General features: G+C 48.6%; 1 protein-coding gene across 1 annotated transcript in view; it reads left to right on the top strand.

Annotated features, from left to right (window-relative positions):
• GAS2 (growth arrest specific 2) overlaps positions 1-20,281 on the top strand; it is a 162,219-nt gene that overhangs the window by 38,289 nt on the left and 103,649 nt on the right. Inside the window, exon 4 of the mRNA XM_088451758.1 lies at positions 13,763-13,904. Within this exon, the coding sequence (XP_088307884.1) occupies positions 13,763-13,904 (142 nt within the window). The remainder of the gene's footprint in view (positions 1-13,762; positions 13,905-20,281) is intronic.

Consider the following 20,281-nt stretch of genomic DNA (forward strand, 5'->3'; position numbering starts at 1 on the left):
ACACAACATACAGTTTTTAAATGATCATTTCATTTATTGAATGAAAACAGTTATCCAACACCAACCAGCCCTGTGTGACATAGTAATTGGTCCCTTAGTTACTCATTCAAACAAGGAACAAACTGTACTGAGAATTGGAATCGGTTGGACTAGACACAATCCTGATTACTGCCAGCCCTGTAGAATGTAAACATCACTAAACTAGAACCTTTCCAGCAATGTGAGGTTGGCTACAAGGTCTGAACAAGCAGCAAAGTACCGGATGCCGCGGTCCAAAGAGATGAGTAAGAAAGTCCGTGAAATATATCAGTCTGGAAAGGGTTACACAGCCGGTTCTAAAGCCGGGCACACACTTGTCGATATATTGTCTGTTCGATCAACGAACGATATATTGAAAATACATCGACGGGGGTGTACACCCGATGTCTGTGAAGAACGTCATTCACGGACATATCAGGTTGGCCCTGCAGCACAGCCAATGCATGGGCCTAATTCAGCCAGGTTCGCAGTTGATAATATGTTATTACGGTCGCAGTGCGCATGCGTACGCATTGCAGTGTACGTGCGCGAACCAGCCACTACGATCGGAACTGCGGTTGCAGTGACTACGTAGACCCATTGCAGAGTGATTGACAGGAAGTGCCGTTTGTGGGTGGTGATAGGGGAGTGGTCGGGTGAACTCAGGCGTGCCAGTGCATTGGGACGGCGTTGCAGTGGATAAATTAGCCACTGTGATGCCATATGCAGCCTGAGGCCTCATAGCTTGCGCTGAAGTTAGCAATTCCTGTGTGAGGTCTGACCGCTTAAATCGTCTTCCCTCGACCAAAGTGCTGGGCACGATCGCGAAAAGTGCCATTTGGGTGCCCAAACAGGTCACTTTTCGCCCATTTCAGCTTGCACCCCCCTGGGGCTGTGAGCTGAAATGGAGCAATGGCAGCTGATCGCGCCCGACAAGAGCAACAATTGAATAGCTCTGTCGGGCGCGAAGGTGGGTGGATACAATTGAATTCCGCCCTCTGTGTGGACTAACCTCCATTTCATTTTCCGCTGTTACCCTATTAAAAGCACCCAGATATCACCGATAGGTTTTGTCAATAAATTCCTCCAGTAGCGCATCAGTAACTCATCCAGCAAGTGACAAAATAACACAGACGAACATCTAAGGAACCGCAGGTCTCGCTCAACCCAGTCACTGTCAGCGTTCATAATTCCATGATGAGAAAGAGACTGAACAAAAATGGTGTCTATGGGAGAGTTGGAAGACGTAAGCCACCGCTAACCAAGGGGAACATAAAGGCTTGCCTTACATTTGGCAAACAAAAAAAACTCTCTGACAAACACCAAGCATTTTGGGCTAATGTTCTGTGGAATGATGAGCCAAAGGGAACTTTTTTGGAAGACATGAGTTCCGTTACATCTGGCGTAAAGCCAACACAGCATTTCACAATAAGAGCGTCATGCTAACGGGCACACGCGGTGGTGGGAACGTGATGGTGTGGGGAACTTGTTGCTTCAGGACCTTGGCGATCATTGATGGAATCATGAATTCTGCTGATAAACCAGAAAATTGTGCAGCAAGACAACGATCCAAAGCACAAGAGCACGTCCACCTCTGGCTCCAAATGAAGGTTTTGGAGTGGTCTAGTCCTAGTACTGACTCGAATCCAATTGAGATGCTGTGGCAGGACCTTACCAAGGCAGCTAATGCTCGGAATCCCTCCGATGTAGCTGAATTAAAGAAAGAGTGAGCCAAAACTCTTCCGCAGCAATGTGAGAGACTGATCTCCAGTTATCGGAAATGTTTGGTTGCAGTTGCTGCTGCTAATGATGGCCCAAGCAGTTGTCAAGTTTAGAGGGCTATTATTTTTTCACTTAGATGACATAGATGTTGGATAACTTTTTTACTTCAATAAATGATCAATTAAAACTGTATTTGGTGTTTACTCACGATGTCTTTGTCTTATATTCAGTTTTGTTTTGAAGATCTGAAACAAAAGTGTGACAATTATGGAAAAATGGTCAGGATGGGGGCAAAAACTTTTTTTACTCCTACATTATTGTGCGTTTTAGAGGGCATTAACTTAAACAAGCTATAAATAGGATAGTCAATACTAGCGGCCTCCCCTAGTGCCCCATCACATGTATTCAGCCGATGGAATCACCCCTCCAGTGATTTGCAGTCTTCTGCCTGAGTACACTCATCTGAGCACTGATGGGGGCAGGGCCCAGTGATTCTGTCATTAGTCCCTGCATCCTCATGACATCATAGAATTGCATCATACTGGCCCCACCTCCTCCCCATGGACTCGTGACCCTCAGCGTTATCCTCCCTGTCCCGTCCATTTCATTAGGAAGTAGGTGGGATGCAGGAGGACCGCCTGCTCTTCCGGGGGTATGGGGGACTCCCTGAAAATTAGTCAGTCTGCTGAATGTTTAGGGTGGTAGTATTTCAGGTTGCCCATTACTGCGCTAGACTGTAAATGTACAGTCAGGTGCATAAATAAATATTGTGACATTGACAGAATTTTCATATTTTGGCCTCTATTCACCACCACAATGGCTTTGAAATGAAACAAACAAGATGTGCTTTAACTTAATTTGAGGGTAATTACATCCAAATCAGGTGAACGGTGTAGGAATTACAACGGTTTCTATATGTGCCTCCCACTTTTTAAGGGGCCATAAGTAATGGGACTATCAACTCAAAAGCTATTTCATGGACAGGTGTGGGCTATTCCATCGTTATTTCATTATCAGTTAAGCAGGTAAAAGGTCTGGAGTTGATTCTAGGTGTGACATTTGCATTTGGAATCAGTTGCTGTCGACTCTCAATAGGAGATCCAAAGAGCTGTCACTATCAGTGAAGCAAGCCATCATTAGGCTGAGAAATCAAAACAAACCCATCAGAGAGATAGCAAAAACATTAGGTGTGGCAAAATCAACTGTTTGGAACATTCTTAAAATGAAAGAATGCATCGGAGACCTCAGCAACACCAAAAGACCCGGAAGACCACGGAAAACAACTGTGGTGGATGACAAAAAAATTATTTCCCTGGTGAAGAAAAACCCCTTCACAACAGTTGGCCAAATCAAGAACACTCTCCAGGAGGTAGGTGTATATGTGTCAAAGTCAACAATCAAGAGAAGACTTCACAAGAGTGAATATAGAGGGTTCACCACAAGATGCAAACCATTGGTGAGCCACAAAAACAGGAAGACCAGATTAGAGTTTGCCAAACAACATCTAAAAGAGCCATTACAGTTCTGGAACAACATCCTATGGGCAGATGAGACAAAGATCAACTTGTACCAGAGTGATGGGAAGAGAAGAGAAGGAAAGGAACTGCTCATGATCCAAAACATACCACCTCATCAGTGAAGCATGGTGGTGGTAGTGTCATGGCGTGGGCATGTATGGCTGCCAATGGAACTAGTTCCCTTGTATTTATTGATGATGTGACTGCTGACAAAAGCAGCAGAATGAATTCTGAAGTGTTTCGGGCAATATTATATGCTCATATTCAGTCAAATGCTTCAGAACTCATTGGACGATGCTTTACAGTGCAGATGGACAATGACCCGAAGCATACTGCAAAAGCAACCAAAGAGTTTTTTAAGGTTAAAAAGTGGAATGTAATGCAATGGCCAAGTCAATCCTCTGACCTGAATCAGATTGAGCATGCATTTCACTTGATGAAGACAAAACTGAAGGGAAAATGCCCCAAGAACAAGCAGGAACTGAAGACATTTGCAGTAGAGGCCTGGCAGAGCATCACCAGGGATGAAACCCAGCGTCTGGTGATGTCTATGCGTTCCAGACTTCAGGCTGTAATTGCCTGCAAAGGATTTGCAACAAAGTATTAAAAAGTGAAAGTTAGATTTAGGATTGTTTAGTTTGTCCCATTACTTTTGGCCCCTTAAAAAGTGGGAGGCACATATAGAAACCGTTGTAATTCCTACTCCGTTCACCTGATTTGGATGTAATTACCCTCAAATTAAATCTGAAAGTCTGCAGGTAAAGCACATCTTGTTTGTTTCATTTCAAAGCCATTGTGGTGGTGAATAGAGGCCAAAATATGAAAATTCTGTCAATGTCCCAATATTTATGCACCTGACTGTATCACTTATTATAATATGTGTCCAGTAATAACACTGTACAACAAATTAATACTTTTAATCTGTTTCCTTTGTAAAAATAGTCATACATTACTAATGTGAGGTCAAGAAAAACTAAAATGATTTCAGAATGTTTTTACTGGCTCTATATTGTGAGCTACACTACTTGCACTATACTGTATGTACATTAGTAATATAGTCATAATGAAAAGCTATTTTAAAATAATTTGATATTTTCTTTATAGAAAATAAATAACAGTTGTTTTAATTCAATCAATCACAAATAAGAACACAAACATACAGCATAGGAAACAAACATACAGCATAGGAAACAAACACACAGCATAGGAAACAAACATACAGCATAGGAAACAAACATACAGCATAGGAAACAAACATACAGCATAGGAAACAAACATACAGCATAGGAAACAAACATACAGCATACAAAACAAACATACAGCATAGGAAACACACATACAGCATAGGAAACACACATACAGCATAGGAAACATACATACAGCATAGGAAACAAACATACAGCATAGGAAACAAACATACAGCATAGGAAACAAACATACAGCATAGGACACAAACATACAGCATAGGAAACACACATACAGCATAGGAAACACACATACAGCATAGGAAACATACATACAGCATAGGAAACAAACATACAGCATAGGAAACAAACATACAGCATAGGAAAGTACTATGTAATATAGAGGCCTATACATGGGGGTGCTTTCTCTTTGCTTGTCGCTTGTACTCCTCCTCTGGGGCATCTCTTGTCACTGTCACCTCCCCTGATATCTTTGTTCCATGGCTGAGATGTCTTGGTGGAATCGCTCCCTATGCTGTCACTCAGTGCACCACAGTTATCTTGTGTGGGGGTAATCCCGTGAATCGCATATATTTGGATAGGGGAGGGGACAAATAACGGATTCATTTAATTGGGTCATTAGGCCCCGCCCCCTCTGCGCGGAATGCAGATTGCTGGTAAGATTCTCTCCATTCTGCCCACTTCACTAGGAATACCCCTACATCGTCATAAATGGGCTATATCTCAGAACTCAGAGCTAACTGAGTTTTAAATGTCATATTCATTCTCTGCATGCTGACATCAATTAGAAGCAACTATTTTCACATCGGAAACACTTTCATTGTTGTGCAGTGTAATTATTCTCTGTTTAATGCCCAGCCAAGTTCAGCCTGTGGGCCACAATTCTTATTAAATAAGGGCAGGGACAGGTAATGAAGCTCGAAATGTAATGCCAGGAGTCGGGATGCCTCCTGCCAAAATACAGACAGCGGCGTCCTGGTGGTTGGTATCTCGACAGGGGTCGGGTAAGTATACTTACCCTCCCTTCTTCTCCCTCTAATCCTCCCTTCTTTTAGCCTAACCCTAACCCTCCCCATCTCACACCCTAACTGTCCTCGTTAGTGCTGCCTAAACCTAACCCTCCCCCTTCGTACCTAAACCTAACCCTCCCCCTTAGTGCCTAATCTTGTCCCCCCCCCCCCAGAGGTGCCTAACCCTAACCTCCCCCCCAAAAAAACCTAACGCTAACTCCACTATGCTACCTATCCCTAACACTCCCCCCCCAAAACCTAACACTAACCCTGCTATGCTGCCTAAACCTAACACTCCATCTCCGCGGCTAACAGCTAAGATGCCCCCGACTTGCCTCGTTCGGGCTGGCGTATTGTATGTATTCTGGCGTCAAGATTAAGATAGGCGTTGGTATTTCAACGCCTGTCTTAAGTCCCGTGTCGGGCTTCCACCATCGGGATTCAGACCTGCGGCATTCAGGCGGCCGGTCTAGTAACTACATCCCGTGAAACTCAGCGAGTCCTAAATGTGAGAATACAACTGAACTTGAGATTTGTCCAGAGCAGCCAACGTCTGCATCACGCAACCTTCTCTGTACCACCTGACCACTTCCGCACCGTGTGACCGTTTCTGTATCACGTGACCCCCTCCGCCCACCGCAAGGAAGTCACATAGAACCAGCAGCACATCTGAGATGAGAGGAGGAAGGGTGTACAGCCTGCACCCCCTCCTCCCTCCATGGGAAAATGAGTGCAGGTCATCTTGCACAGCCCCAGAGGCAGCTGGCACTGCACACATGGCCGTCAGTGTTGGCAAATTAGAAAACAATTAAGAAAGGTTCGGTTGGAAGCAGATGATTGGCTGTCAGAGATCATGTGATGTCTGGAATCTAGGGAATGCATTGCAGTAAGGAATTGGGGGAGAGAATATAGGTCAGATGATGGAGCTATGGAAGCTGACATGAGCCCTTCATAGTCATTGGGAGACACACTAGGCTAAGATGGGACTATGAAAGAGAATCAAGCAGTCAGGGGGCGTTATGGAGTATACGGGAAGATGGGAAACACTTTCCAGTTATGGAGACGATAATTGTACAGTTAGGTCATAGGGAATGCAGGATCACCTCCTCGCTGTTCTCATTTGTTTTTTTTTTTATATGAGAGTTAGGGGTAAATTTACTAAAGTGAGAGTTTTTTAGAAGTTGAGATGTTGCCCTTAGCAACCAATCAGACTCCAGCTATTATCTCCTAGAAAGTGCTAGTTAAATGTTAAGTAGAATCTGATTGGTTGCTATGGGCAACATCTCCATTTCTAAAAACTCTCACTTTAGTAAATATACAGAAAGTAGCATAAATATGTCCTTATCTTTAGTGAGCACTGACATCAGCACTTATATTTGGCGTGTAGTGACATCATCACTTACATTTGGAGATTAGTGATGTCGTATATACATTTAGTAAGTAGTGACATCAGCACTTATATTCAGAGAATAGTGACATCATCGCTTACAATTGTTGAGTGGTGACATCACTTATATTTGGAGAGTAGTGATGTCACCACTCGCTGAATTATTGCTCTGCACAGGATTGTCCTCCTGTTTCTGTGTTATGCTGATAACTGGCAATCTTTACATATATAGAAAAATAAGACGGCATTAAACCTCTTATGTACTTCAAATATCCAAACCAGGGGTTTACAATTCCAGTCCACAAGAACCACAAGCAGATCATGTTTTCAGGATTTCTTTAATCATACAGAGGTGACATAATCTATTTTGCTTGGTCAATAATTCTCTCACCTGTTGGCACTGACAGAAATCCAGAAAACATGACCTGTTGGAGTAGATGAGAGCTAGAGTTGAAAACCCCTGGGGTAGACAAGCTGTGGCACTCCTGCTGGTGTGGAACAACACCAATCACATAGACTGAAATTAGGGACCAGGACACTCTCTGGGTTATAGATAGAGTAAATTCTCCCCTATGTATGGTGAGTGTTTTCCTGCCCAATTACTGTAGTTATTATACCCAGTCAGGACCCTGTTGGTAAAGCCCGAGCTGGAAAAAAAATGGAGAAATAAAATAAAATAGGCATAACACCTTTACTGTGCTGCCCCGAGCAGCGTCTAATTGGCCTCTATGGTATATATAGCCCAGGCACCGCTGTTATTTGGCCATGGGTAAACGTTTGAGTTTTACAACACTAATACTGAGTCACTGGATATTATACTGCCAGCAAAGTGTTAAATAGTTTCCAGCTAATCCCATTCAGCCAGTTCATTTGGAAAAAGCAAACTCTATAAGTATTTCTTTCTCTGATTTCACAACACCGGTGGAGCTGAGAACCCCAAGAGCTTAAAGCGAAGCGAACTGGACAGGATTGTTGCAGAGTGACATCATGTGTTTTACTCTCACTTTCACATCCTGCATAAAACCGCAATCCATCGCCATCAGCGAGACAAGATTGTACGGGGACGGCGGCGGGGGAGCCATTTGCCGGATATTTGAGAGCAGGGTCTGTGGGCACCCCCGATTCAGAGCGAAAGCTGGATATTTTACACTTGTGTCAACACAATCCACTCTCGCCACATGGAAAGCTAATTACTCTGCCAGAGTCTACGGCTCTCAAACCGATCAGAGGGAGCCCAAGTCATTAAGATAACAATACGTGCCAGGGTGTATTTCATTTTAAGAGCCTATTTTAATTAGCTCACGATTATAGACATTTTCTTAATAAAGCAAACAACATTTTCATTTGTGTTGATTAGTAAAATAAAGTTACTCAAATGGGAAAGACGTTTAGTTCCAAGTCATTTCCTGGTAAAAAATAAATAAATAAATAAACAAAATATTGATAATCTGTATTCTGCCATTTGCCCAGCAGGTGGTGCTCTTCTATTGCTGCCTCTTTGAGGCTTTACTGTACTGCGATGGGAATTTCTATATTTCATCTCTCCTGCTTAAAAAGACTAAAGGAGTAAATTTACTAAAGTGAGAGTTTTTAGAAGTGAGTTTTAAAAGTGATGTTGCCCATAGCAACCAATCAGATTCTAGCTATTATCTTCTAGAAGGTGCTAGTTAAATGTTAAGTAGAATCTGATTGGTTGCCATGGGCAACATCTCTTTTAAAACTCACTACTAAAAACTCTCACTTTAGTAAATTTACCCCTAATTATCTGCTGTTACCAGCAAAGAATGTTTCATTTCATTTTTTGCAGCAGTGCTGCCATTTATTATCTTTACTTATTGTCCTGCAATCACCGGATAGCCAGAAGAGACATAATTTAAAGCAGACCTTCTCTCCGCGCGGATGACGGCCTTGTGCTGGTGATTATTCTCATTGCATTAGGTCACCAAACTTCAGCTTTTCCTCTTCATACGTTCCTCTCTGATTGCTGATCCAGAGGGAGGACACAGAAGCCATCAATAACATTCACAATTATATTCCAGTGAGGTTAATATGTTTTTTTTCCTCCAATTAAATGCCAATATTGCCAATCACACTCTTTTTCTGGATCAATATTACCATATACATAAGTCATAAGGTTATCATTTTTTCCTGTTTTAATAAATATCACAACCCCGCATGCACATAGTTACATAGAAACACAGACTTTGACAGCAGATAAGAACCACTTGGGCCCATCTAGTCTGCCCTTTTTTAACTTTTGGTAACATCAACCCTATGTGATCCTCAGGTCTTATGTGAGTGTCACAGTGATATGGCAATAGCTAGAGAGTAACCAAAAGCAAGCTTCTCACCTGTTCAGATGACTTCAGGGTAACCACCCCTAGACCAGGGCTGCCAAGGGTGGCTATGGGCCCAGGTACACTGAGTGGGCATCGCTAAATAAAGTGAAGTGTGCCCGCGTCCTCTAAAAAAATCTGCAAAAAATAGCTTGCCCAGATGCACACAGGGGTGCCAGCCCCTCAGCAGCGCTACAAAGCTGACCCAGGCCAGGCCTCTCCAGCACGCCTGAGTAATTAGCACCCGTGCCCCCCTCTAGGCATCCCTGGACTGGTGTGGTAAGTGGTATATATACAGCCAGGATTTAAAGGCTCCAATATCAGACGGTTACATACTGTACAGAGACCCCAAGTGGTATCCAGTAAGTTTAGAGCTAACACAGTAGCAGGGTCAGAGGCATACAGGTCGCAGCAGGTACTCACAATAAAGGGCACAGGTGATAGGAGGGTCTTGTAACAATCAGGGTCTGCCAACAGGTATCCACTAAGAGCACTGCAGGCAAGGCACAGGAGTTAGGAACCAAAGAGCCTGTTGGAAGGCTAATCACAACATCCGTTATTAAGGGAAGCCTCCAAGCCGCCTCTACCATGTAGGCGCCCGAACGTCTGGCTCTTGCATTCCACCGGCCGGAAGAAGTAGCCCTTCTGCAAAAGCCCAGAAAAAGCAGCCTGCTGGCAGAGAGCAGACAGCTAACACTAAGCCTGGGTACAGCAGCCTGCTGGCGGAGAGCAGACAACTAACGCTAAGCCCAGGAACAGCAGCCTGCTGGCGGAGAGCAGACAGCTAACGCTAAGCCCAGGAACAGCAGCCTGCTGGCAGAGAGCAGACAGCTAACGCTAAGCCCAGGAACAGCAGCCTGCTGGCAGAGAGCAGACACCTAACGCTAAGCCTGGGAACAGCAGCCTGCTGGCAGAGAGCAGACACCTAACGCTAAGCCTGGGAACAGCAGCCTGCTGGCGGAGAGCAGACAGCTAACGCTAAGCCCAGGAACAGCAGCCTGCTGGCAGAGAGCAGACACCTAACGCTAAGCCTGGGTACAGCAGCCTGCTGGCAGAGAGCAGACAGCTAACACTAAGCCTGGGTACAGCAGCCTGCTGGCAGAGAGCAGACAGCTAACGCTAAGCCCAGGAACAGCAGCCTGCTGGCAGAGAGCAGACAGCTAACGCTAAGCCCGGGTACAGCAGCCTGCTGGCGGAGAGCAGACAGCTAACACTAAGCCCGGGTACAGCAGCCTGCTGGCGGAGAGCAGACAGCTAACACTAAGCCAGGGTACAGCAGCCTGATGGCAGAGAGCAGACAGCTAACGCTAAGCCCGGGTACAGCAGCCTGCTGGCAGAGAGCAGACACCTAACGCTAAGCCCAGGTACAGCAGCCTGATGGCAGAGAGCAGACAGCTAACGCTAAGCCCGGGTACAGCAGCCTGCTGGCAGAGAGCAGACACCTAACGCTAAGCCCAGGTACAGCAGCCTGATGGCAGAGAGCAGACACCTAACGCACAGCCCGGGAACAGCAGCCTGCTGGCAGAGAGCAGACACCTAACGCTAAGCCCAGGTACAGCAGCCTGCTGGCAGAGAGCAGACAGCTAACGCTAAGCCCGGGTACAGCAGCCTGCTGGCAGAGAGCAGACAGCTAACGCTAAGCCTGGGAACAGCAGCCTGCAGGCGGAGAGCAGACAGCTAACGCTAAGCCCAGGAACAGCAGCCTGCTGGCAGAGAGCAGACAGCTAACGCTAAGCCCGGGTACAGCAGCCTGCTGGCGGAGAGCAGACAGCTAACACTAAGCCCGGGAACAGCAGCCTGATGGCAGAGAGCAGACAGCTAACGCCGAACTTGGGTACAGCAGCCTGATGGCAGAGAGCAGACAGCTAACGCTGAGCCTGGGTACAGCAGCCTGCTGGCAGAGAGAAGTCACCTAACACTAAGCCTGGGTACAGCAGCCTGCTGGCATAGAGCAGACAGCTAACGCTAAGCCTGGGTACAGCAGCCTGCTGGCAGAGAGCAGACACCTAACGCTAAACCTAGGAACAGCAGCCTGCTGGCAGAGAGCAGACAGCTAACGCTAAGCCTGGGTACAACAGCCTGCTGGCAGAGAGCAGACACCTAACGCTAAGCCTGGGTACAGCAGCCTGCTGGCAGAGAGCAGACACCTAACGCTAAGCCTGGGTACAGCATCCTGCTGGCAGAGAGCAGACAGCTAACGCTAAGCCTGGGCACAGCAGCCTGCTGGCGGAGAGCAGACAGCTAACGCTAAGCCTGGGAACAGCAGCCTGCAGGCGGAGAGCAGACAGCTAACGCTAAGCCCAGGAACAGCAGCCTGCTGGCAGAGAGCAGACAGCTAACGCTAAGCCCGGGTACAGCAGCCTGCTGGCGGAGAGCAGACAGCTAACACTAAGCCCGGGAACAGCAGCCTGATGGCAGAGAGCAGACAGCTAACGCCGAACTTGGGTACAGCAGCCTGATGGCAGAGAGCAGACAGCTAACGCTGAGCCTGGGTACAGCAGCCTGCTGGCAGAGAGAAGTCACCTAACACTAAGCCTGGGTACAGCAGCCTGCTGGCATAGAGCAGACAGCTAACGCTAAGCCTGGGTACAGCAGCCTGCTGGCAGAGAGCAGACACCTAACGCTAAACCTAGGAACAGCAGCCTGCTGGCAGAGAGCAGACAGCTAACGCTAAACCTAGGAACAGCAGCCTGCTGGCAGAGAGCAGACAGCTAACGCTAAGCCTGGGTACAACAGCCTGCTGGCAGAGAGCAGACACCTAACGCTAAGCCTGGGTACAGCAGCCTGCTGGCAGAGAGCAGACACCTAACGCTAAGCCTGGGTACAGCATCCTGCTGGCAGAGAGCAGACAGCTAACGCTAAGCCTGGGCACAGCAGCCTGCTGGCGGAGAGCAGACAGCTAACGCTAAGCCCGGGTACAGCAGCCTGCTGGCAGAGAGCAGACAGCTAACGCTAAGCCTGGGCACAGCAGCCTGCTGGCGGAGAGCAGACAGCTAACGCTAAGCCTGGTTACAGCAGCCTGCTAGCGGAGAGCAGACAGCTAACGCTAAGCCCGGGAACAGCAGCCTGATGGCAGAGAGCAGACAGCTAACGCTAAGCCTGGGTACAGCAGCCTGATGGCAGAGAGCAGACAGCTAACGCTAAACCTAGGAACAGCAGCCTGCTGGCAGAGAGCAGACAGCTAACACTAAGCCCGGGTACAGCAGCCTGCTGGCAGAGAGCAGACACCTAACACTAAGCCCGGGTACAGCAGCCTGCTGGCAGAGAGCAGACACCTAACGCTAAGCCCGGGAACAGCAGCCTGCTGGCAGAGAGAAGACAGCTAACGCTAAGCCCGGGTACAGCAGCCTGCTGGCAGAGAGCAGACAGCTAACGCTAAACCTAGGAACAGCAGCCTGATGGCAGAGAGCAGACACCTAACGCTAAACCTAGGAACAGCAGCCTGATGGCAGAGAGCAGACACCTAACGCTAAGCCCGGGTACAGCAGCCTGCTGGCAGAGAGCAGACAGCTAACGCTAAGCCTGGGTACAGCAGCCTGCTGGCAGAGAGCAGACACCTAACACTAAGCCCGGGTACAGCAGCCTGCTGGCAGAGAGCAGACACCTAACGCTAAGCCCGGGAACAGCAGCCTGCTGGCAGAGAGAAGACAGCTAACGCTAAGCCCGGGTACAGCAGCCTGCTGGCAGAGAGCAGACAGCTAACGCTAAACCTAGGAACAGCAGCCTGATGGCAGAGAGCAGACACCTAACGCTAAACCTAGGAACAGCAGCCTGATGGCAGAGAGCAGACACCTAACGCTAAGCCCGGGTACAGCAGCCTGCTGGCAGAGAGCAGACAGCTAACGCTAAGCCCGGGTACAACAGCCTGATGGCAGAGACCAGACACCTAACGCTAAGCCCGGGTACAGCAGCCTGATGGCAGAGACCAGACACCTAACGCTAAGCCCGGGTACAGCAGCCTGCTGGCAGAGAGCAGACAGCTAACGCTAAGCCCAGGTACAGCAGCCTGATGGCAGAGACCAGACACCTAACGCTAAGCCCGGGTACAGCAGCCTGATGGCAGAGACCAGACACCTAACGCTAAGCCCGGGTACAGCAGCCTGATGGCAGACAGCTAATGCTGACACATTTACTACAATTACTGTAAATAAGTGGTATGCATGAACATCCATTTTATATAAAGGAGCATTTGACCACAGACTTCCTGTACCAGTCTTGTAGTTTTTACATAAATACTCTGTCCTGCTGTTAGCATTGAGATATTTCCATGTTTTACATGTAGACCTAGTCTGTGCACCTTTAAACTTTCCTACAGATGGACAAGTTGGGGTTCTGTGCTCTGGCTACAGGATGCTCTATCCAGGTTGTCATCTCCTGCCGGTCCATATGACCCCAGTATTTTAAAGTACATGCAGTCCATGCTCTGATTCTGTCACAAGCACCAAACACTGTTTCTAATTCGCTGATGGAGCCACATTTTTGCAAATCCTAAAAGCTACTTTATAGGCGTGCGATGGGGGCGTCATATCCATATTCATTATTCTCATAGCTAAACCTGTTTCTGCAGGATCTGCCGTCCAAGAGGATTCCGTACAGAGCCAATGCCCCGTCTGGTTCCTTCTTCGCAAGAGACAATACGGCGAACTTCCTGTCCTGGTGCAGGCGGATCGGTGTCGGGGAGACATGTCTGTTTGAGTCGGAAGGACTCGGTATGTATCATCTACACAACTACATCAGCTCTTTGTGTGTTACTGCGTAGTAACATAGTAATTCCCACCACTGGTGTTATGACTGGTGCCTGTGATGAGTGTAACCAATATCTGTGCTTGTTCTATTAAGGGATATGAAATGTTTTATGTTTTATTAGTTTGTGGGTGAGATTTTATCTGTTTCCACTTTTTTTTTTTTTTACTAAAAATAATTTTGAACTTCGTAAAATGTCAGAATAGCTTTGCTACAGATATTCAGGAGGTGAAGACATAGGGGCTGCTGCGGAGATGAACGCACGTGTTTGCCGAGCGTATTCTGGGCCTGATTCAGAGCCGGACGCTATTTGCGCTCGCTCGTTCAGAAAAAGGGTCCGGCTATTTAAATTGAGCGCTTGCTCTTTGCGGTCTGTTGACGCCTCTAAATCTGAGCGAGCGAACGAAACATGCGCTCGCTATTTTGTAAAGACGCCCCCTGGCCGCTCGCATCCTACGTCATCTCCGCTATTTGTTAGATTAATCGAGTACATCGAAAGGCGTCTGAACTGCTCGCAGTGCTTGTGGTAGCAGATTCGGAGGGAGGGGCAATCAGTGCAATCGTCCACCCTACGTAACACTTGCAGGGAGGAGACTGCTGCCGCTGAGCAGGAGCAGTCTCCTCTCTCTCCCTGCAAGCCTCCATGGACCCTCCGCACAGTAGTGTGTACTGGGCTGGGGAGGGAGACTGCTGCCGCTGAGCAGGAGTAGTCTCCTCTCTCTCCCTGCAAGCCTCCATGGACCCTCTGCACAGTAGTGTGTGCTGGGCTGGGGAGAGAGACTGCTGCCGCTAAGCAGGAGCAGTCTCCTCTCTCTCCCTACAAGCCTCCATGGACCCTCTGCACAGTAGTGTGTGCTGGGCTGTGGAGAGAGACTGCTGCCGCTGAGCAGGAGTAGTCTCCTCTCTCTCCCTGCAAGCGTCCATGGACCCTCCGCACAGTAGTGTGTGCTGGGCTGTGGAGAGAGACTGCTGCTGCTGAGCAGGAGCAGTCTCCTCTCTCTCTCTCTCCCTGCAAGCCTCCATGGACCCTCTGCACAGTAGTGTGTACTGGGCTGGGGGGGAGAGACTGCTGCCGCTGAGCAGGAGCAGTCTCCTCTCTCTCCCTGCAAGCCTCTATGGACCCTCCGCACAGTAGTGTGTGCTGGGCTGGGTAGAGAGACTACTGCCGCTGAGCAGGAGCAGTCTCCTCTCTCTCTCCCTGCAAGCCTCCATGGACCCTCCGCACAGTAGTGTGTGTTGGGCTGGGGAGAGAGGGCCTGATTCAGAGCCGGATGCTATTTGCGCTCGCTCGTTCAGAAAAAGGGGCCGGCTATTTAAATTGAGCACTCGGTCTTTGCGGTCTGTTGACGCCTCTATATCTGAGTGAGCGAACAAAACATGCGCTCGCTACTTTGAAAAGACGCCCCCTGGCTGCTCGCATAATACGTCATCTCGGCTATTTATTAGATTAATCGAGTACATCGAAAGGCGTATGAACTGCTCGCAGTGCTTGTGGTAGCATTTTCCTACCGCAATCATGCGAACAGTTCAGGCTAAGAAACAACCAAGTGACGTGGCCGATGACGCTACTTTGTTAATTATGCACACCCTTAAAACGCCCGTTTTGACTGTTTGGCACGCCTGCGTTCGGATCTCCACTCCCCGTTTTCAGGCACCTTCCCCTGTTACCACCCACAAACGCCTCATCCTGTCACTCAAATTAGCAGGCACTCGCAATTTTGCGAACACAGGTTTTCCGACCGCACTGACTGGTTGTTGCATGCGCATTATGACCCATACGCATGCGCAGATGTGCGAACATCGCTCGGAGCGAACGAGCGGCCGCTTACGAGCGGCTCTGAATCAGGCCCAGAGACTGCTGCCTCTAAGCAGGAGCGGTCTCCTCTCTCTCCCTGCAAGCATCCATGGACCCTCCGCACAGTAGTGTGTGCTGGGCTGGGGAGAGAGACTGCTGCCCCTGAGCAGGAGCAGTCTCCTCTCTCTCCCTGCAAGCCTCCATGGACCCTCCGCACAGTAGTGTGTGCTGGCTGGGGAGAGAGACTGCTGCTGCTGAGCAGGAGCAGTCTCCTCTCTCTCTCTCTCTCTCTCTCTCTCCCTGCAAACCTCCATGGACCCTCTGCACAGTAGTGTGTACTGGGCTGGGGGGGAGAGACTGCTGCCGCTGAGCAGGAGCAGTCTCCTCTCTCTCCCTGCAAGCCTCTATGGACCCTCCGCACAATAGTGTGTGCTGGGCTGGGGAGAGAGACTACTGCCGCTGAGCAGGAGCAGTCTCCTCTCTCTCTCCCTGCAAGCCTCCATGGACCCTCCGCACAGTAGTGTGTGTTGGGCTGTGGGGAGAGGGCCTGATTCAGAGCCGGATGCTATTTGTGCTCGCTCGTTCAGAAAAAGGGGCTGGCTATTTAAATTGAGCACTCGCTCTTTGCGGTCTGTTGACGCCTCTATGTCTGAGCGAGCGAGCAAAACATGCGCTCGCTACTTTGAAAAGACGCCCCCTGGCCGCTCGCATCATACGACATCTCGGCTATTTATTAGATTAATCGAGTACATCGAAAGGCGTCTGAACTGCTCGCAGTGCTTGTGGTAGCATTTTCCTACCGCAATCATGCGAACAGTTCAGGCTAAGAAACAACCAAGTGACGTGGCTGATGATGCTGCTTTGTTAATTATACACACCCTTAAAACGCCCGTTTTGACCGTTTGGCACGCCTGCGTTCGGATCTCCACTCCCCGTTTTCAGGCACCTTCCCCTGTTACCACCCACAAACGCCTCATCCTGTCACTCAAATTAGCAGGCACTCGCGATTTTGCGAACACAGGTTTTCCGACCGCACTGACTGGTTGTTGCATGCGCATTATGACCCATGCGCAGATGTGCGACCATCGCTCGGAGCGAACGAGCGGCCGCTTACGAGCGGCTCTGAATCAGGCCCAGAAACTGCTGCCTCTAAGCAGGAGCAGTCTCCTCTCTCTCCCTGCAAGCGTCCATGGACCCTCCGCACAGTAGTGTGTGCTGGGCTGGGGAGAGAGACTGCTGCCCCTGAGCAGGAGCAGTCTCCTCTCTCTCCCTGCAAGCCTCCATGGACCCTCCGCACAGTAGTGTGTGCTTGGCTGGGGAGAGAGACTGCTGTCAATGAGCAGGAGCAGTCTTCTCTCTCTACCTGCAAGCCTCCATGGACCCTCCGCACAGTAGTGTGTGCTGGGCTGGGGAGAGAGACTGCTGCCGTTGAGCTGCAGCAGTCCCCTCTACCTGCCCGATGTGCTTCTGACCTGGGCCTCTCCAGCCGGCTGGGATCCAGGTTTGTAGTACCCACTCCTCTTAATGCCCCTGCTCCTGAGCTCCTACAGATCTGTAACTAGGGTTGGGCGAACAGTGCCACCGTCCAGTGTTCAGGGCCAAGATGGCAGCACCATGGCTCACCCGCTGCATCGGCATTTGGCTTACAGGGTGCCTGGAACGACACCCTGCAGCCTAGGGAGCCATCTGGAGTCCTCTAAGGACGCTCATTTTGATGCTGCGGAGTCTTTTAATTCCTTTTAAGCACCATATTTTTCAAACTCTGGAAATATCTGTTTTGGTTTTTTTTCCGCTACTGACTTTGCCGTGTAATGTACCTACCCTTCATCGGCTATTGAGAATATACTCTCCCCCCCCCCCCCCAAGGCAAATATCTGTGAATATTTAACAATATATAAATAGCTTTTTCCTAAAGCAGATGCATCTATTTTAGGTCTATATTTGCTGTGATGGCGAGGTGCCATTATCGGCTCTAATCACACGGCCAGACACATGACCGCCTTTCAGACTGAGAAATAAAGAATTGATATTTTCAGCTAAGGTTAGATAACGGGAGACAGGATAAGGGGATAAATGGGCGCAGTGTGTATGAAAAGGCTTCTGTCCTTCTCCAGGCTGACATGAGATCCCTGCGTGCTGTGTCTGCTTTCCGCCCGCTTTGTGGAAGCGACTCAGAGTATCGTCTGCTGATCTGCTCCATTGTAACAAAGCCCCCTGATAAAGCGGTCAGGACTCTGCGGGATAAGACTTCACTCTTCTCCGTATCTTGTCAGACCTCACAGAGCCTGACTGCCAGAGTCACACTGTCACCCGCGCCGTGAACGCCTCGCAGCTCTCAGACGTGGATGTCAGGGATCTTCCAGTGGCCATTGTAATAAAAGCGTACAGTATTTTATGCTTTTATATATGGGTCACTATGTGCTGTGATACATTAATGACAATGGTTTTTTTTTCCCTAAAGGTTTTATGTTTAGGAATATAGGAGCTGATTCAGACCCGCTCTCTAGGAAGCGATCGCTCGTAGCTGGCCGATATTTGCAATCTGCGCATGCGTATGCATCACAATGCGCGTGCGCGAACCAGTGCGAAAGATCGGGAAGTGTACGCTCGCCCAGCATAGACAGCCCGGCTAAATGAGTGACAGGAGAAGCCGTTTGTGGGTGGTGACAAGGGCAGTACGCTAGAAACGGGGGAGTGGAGGTGCGAACGCAGGCGTGCCTGAGTGCTTCAACGCCATTACAGAGACGTGCATAATTAACAGGCAGCATCATAGTACACGTCACCTGGTTGTATTTCACACTGAAGTGATCGCAGTGCTTGCGGCAGGGTATAGTCAACCTCAAGCGCAGCCGTCAGATCCGATGGTGCTCGATGTAATAAAGTTTTCATGCTCTTCCAGGAGATGAAGTGCGCAAATGGGCGTCTTATGAATGGTTGGTGGGCGTCTGCATACACATAGTGATCGCACACCAAGACGTAGTGGGCGTGCTAAGGCCTTGCCGTGCGATCGCCTGCCTTGCATGGCCTGCGCTGAATTTGCATACGCTGGGAGCGAGCGAACACATCTAGTGAGCGGGTCTGAATGAGCTCCATAGTACACGTATAAGAAATGCAATTGTACGAAGGAACTGCAATGGCAGAAAAAGTAAAAAATAAATATAACATTTACAGCGTACGCGGCCATAATGTACAGGAGACTTCCGAGTATTGGGGTGATCTCCCAGGCGAGTAGGCCACTTCTCATTCTTGTGAAGTGGGTGGGGTCACTATCATGCGATTTGCACTATCGGGCCTCAGCCCATTGCACGAGGATGCAATCTTCTGAAGGAAATGTCCAAAAAGTGGCCTAGTGTGATTTACTGCACCTCTGCGTGCTTGTCCTGTACAAGCCTAGGACAAGGCATTTAAAGCAATTGTTTTTGGTCATAAGCTCTGCTCAGCGCTCACCTTTACTAAATGTTACCCTGCGGTCCTCTGTGAGCTCTAGGGGCCTATTCATCATCACTTAGGCGTGCATAACTTTATTGCAATTAAAAACAATATAACAACTTACAACTAACTTATACTAAAATAAAGACACGGACACAGACTGCTTTGGTTAAAAGGTCATAACTTGCTTTCATTGAAGGTATGACCCTGAGCTTTTAATTTACTTTTGGGAGGCAAAGAAGGAAGCTATCCGGTCTTTAGGTCTACATTGTCTAGATAGACAGTGTTTAGGTAGACAATGGAAGATATACAGGCAATAAGTCAACAGAGACTGAAGGTCGACACACTAAAGGTCGACTGGTAACAAGGTCGACAGGAACTGAAGGTCGACAGGGACTGAAGGTCGACAGGCAATTATGTCGACAGGGTCAGAAGGTTGACACACTAAAGGTCGACTGGTAACAAGGTCGACAGGTATGTAGGTCTACATGGTCATTAGGTTGACACACATAGTCACCATGTAAATGGTAGACACTCATATAGTCGACATGCGGATGGTCGACACATGGCGACACAGTCAATATGCGAATGGACAACACATGCCAACACATAGTCGACATGTGGATGGTCGACACAGTCGGCACATGGTCGCCATGTGAGTGATCGCATGTCGACACATGGTCGCCACTCATATGTCCGACACAGGTCGACACTCATAGTCTACATGCAAATGTCCGACCCAAGTCGACACTCATATAGTCGACATGAAAATGGTCGACACTTTTTTTTTTTTTGCCCTAATCTTTATTCCTAACCCTCCTCTTGGTACCTAACCCAAAGTGCCTAACCATAACCGTCGAGGTAAGTGCCTAACCCTAGCTATTGGGGTAAGTGTCTAACCCTGACACTAACCCTAAAAAAAAAAATGTTGACTATTTGAGTGTCGACCTACTGCCTGTCAACCTTCATACCTGTCGACCTTGTTACCAGTTGACCTTAGGACCCTGTCGAACTATTGCCTGTCGACCTTTAGAACCTGTCGACCTATTGCCTGTCGACCTTCTGTACCTGTCAACCTTCAGTCCCTGTCTATCTATTCCTGTCTAGCTTCCCTTGTCT

The sequence above is a fragment of the Taudactylus pleione genome, unplaced genomic scaffold (genome assembly GCF_031769625.1).
Source record: "Taudactylus pleione unplaced genomic scaffold, aTauple2 ptg000027l, whole genome shotgun sequence".
NCBI lineage: Eukaryota > Metazoa > Chordata > Amphibia > Anura > Myobatrachidae > Taudactylus > Taudactylus pleione.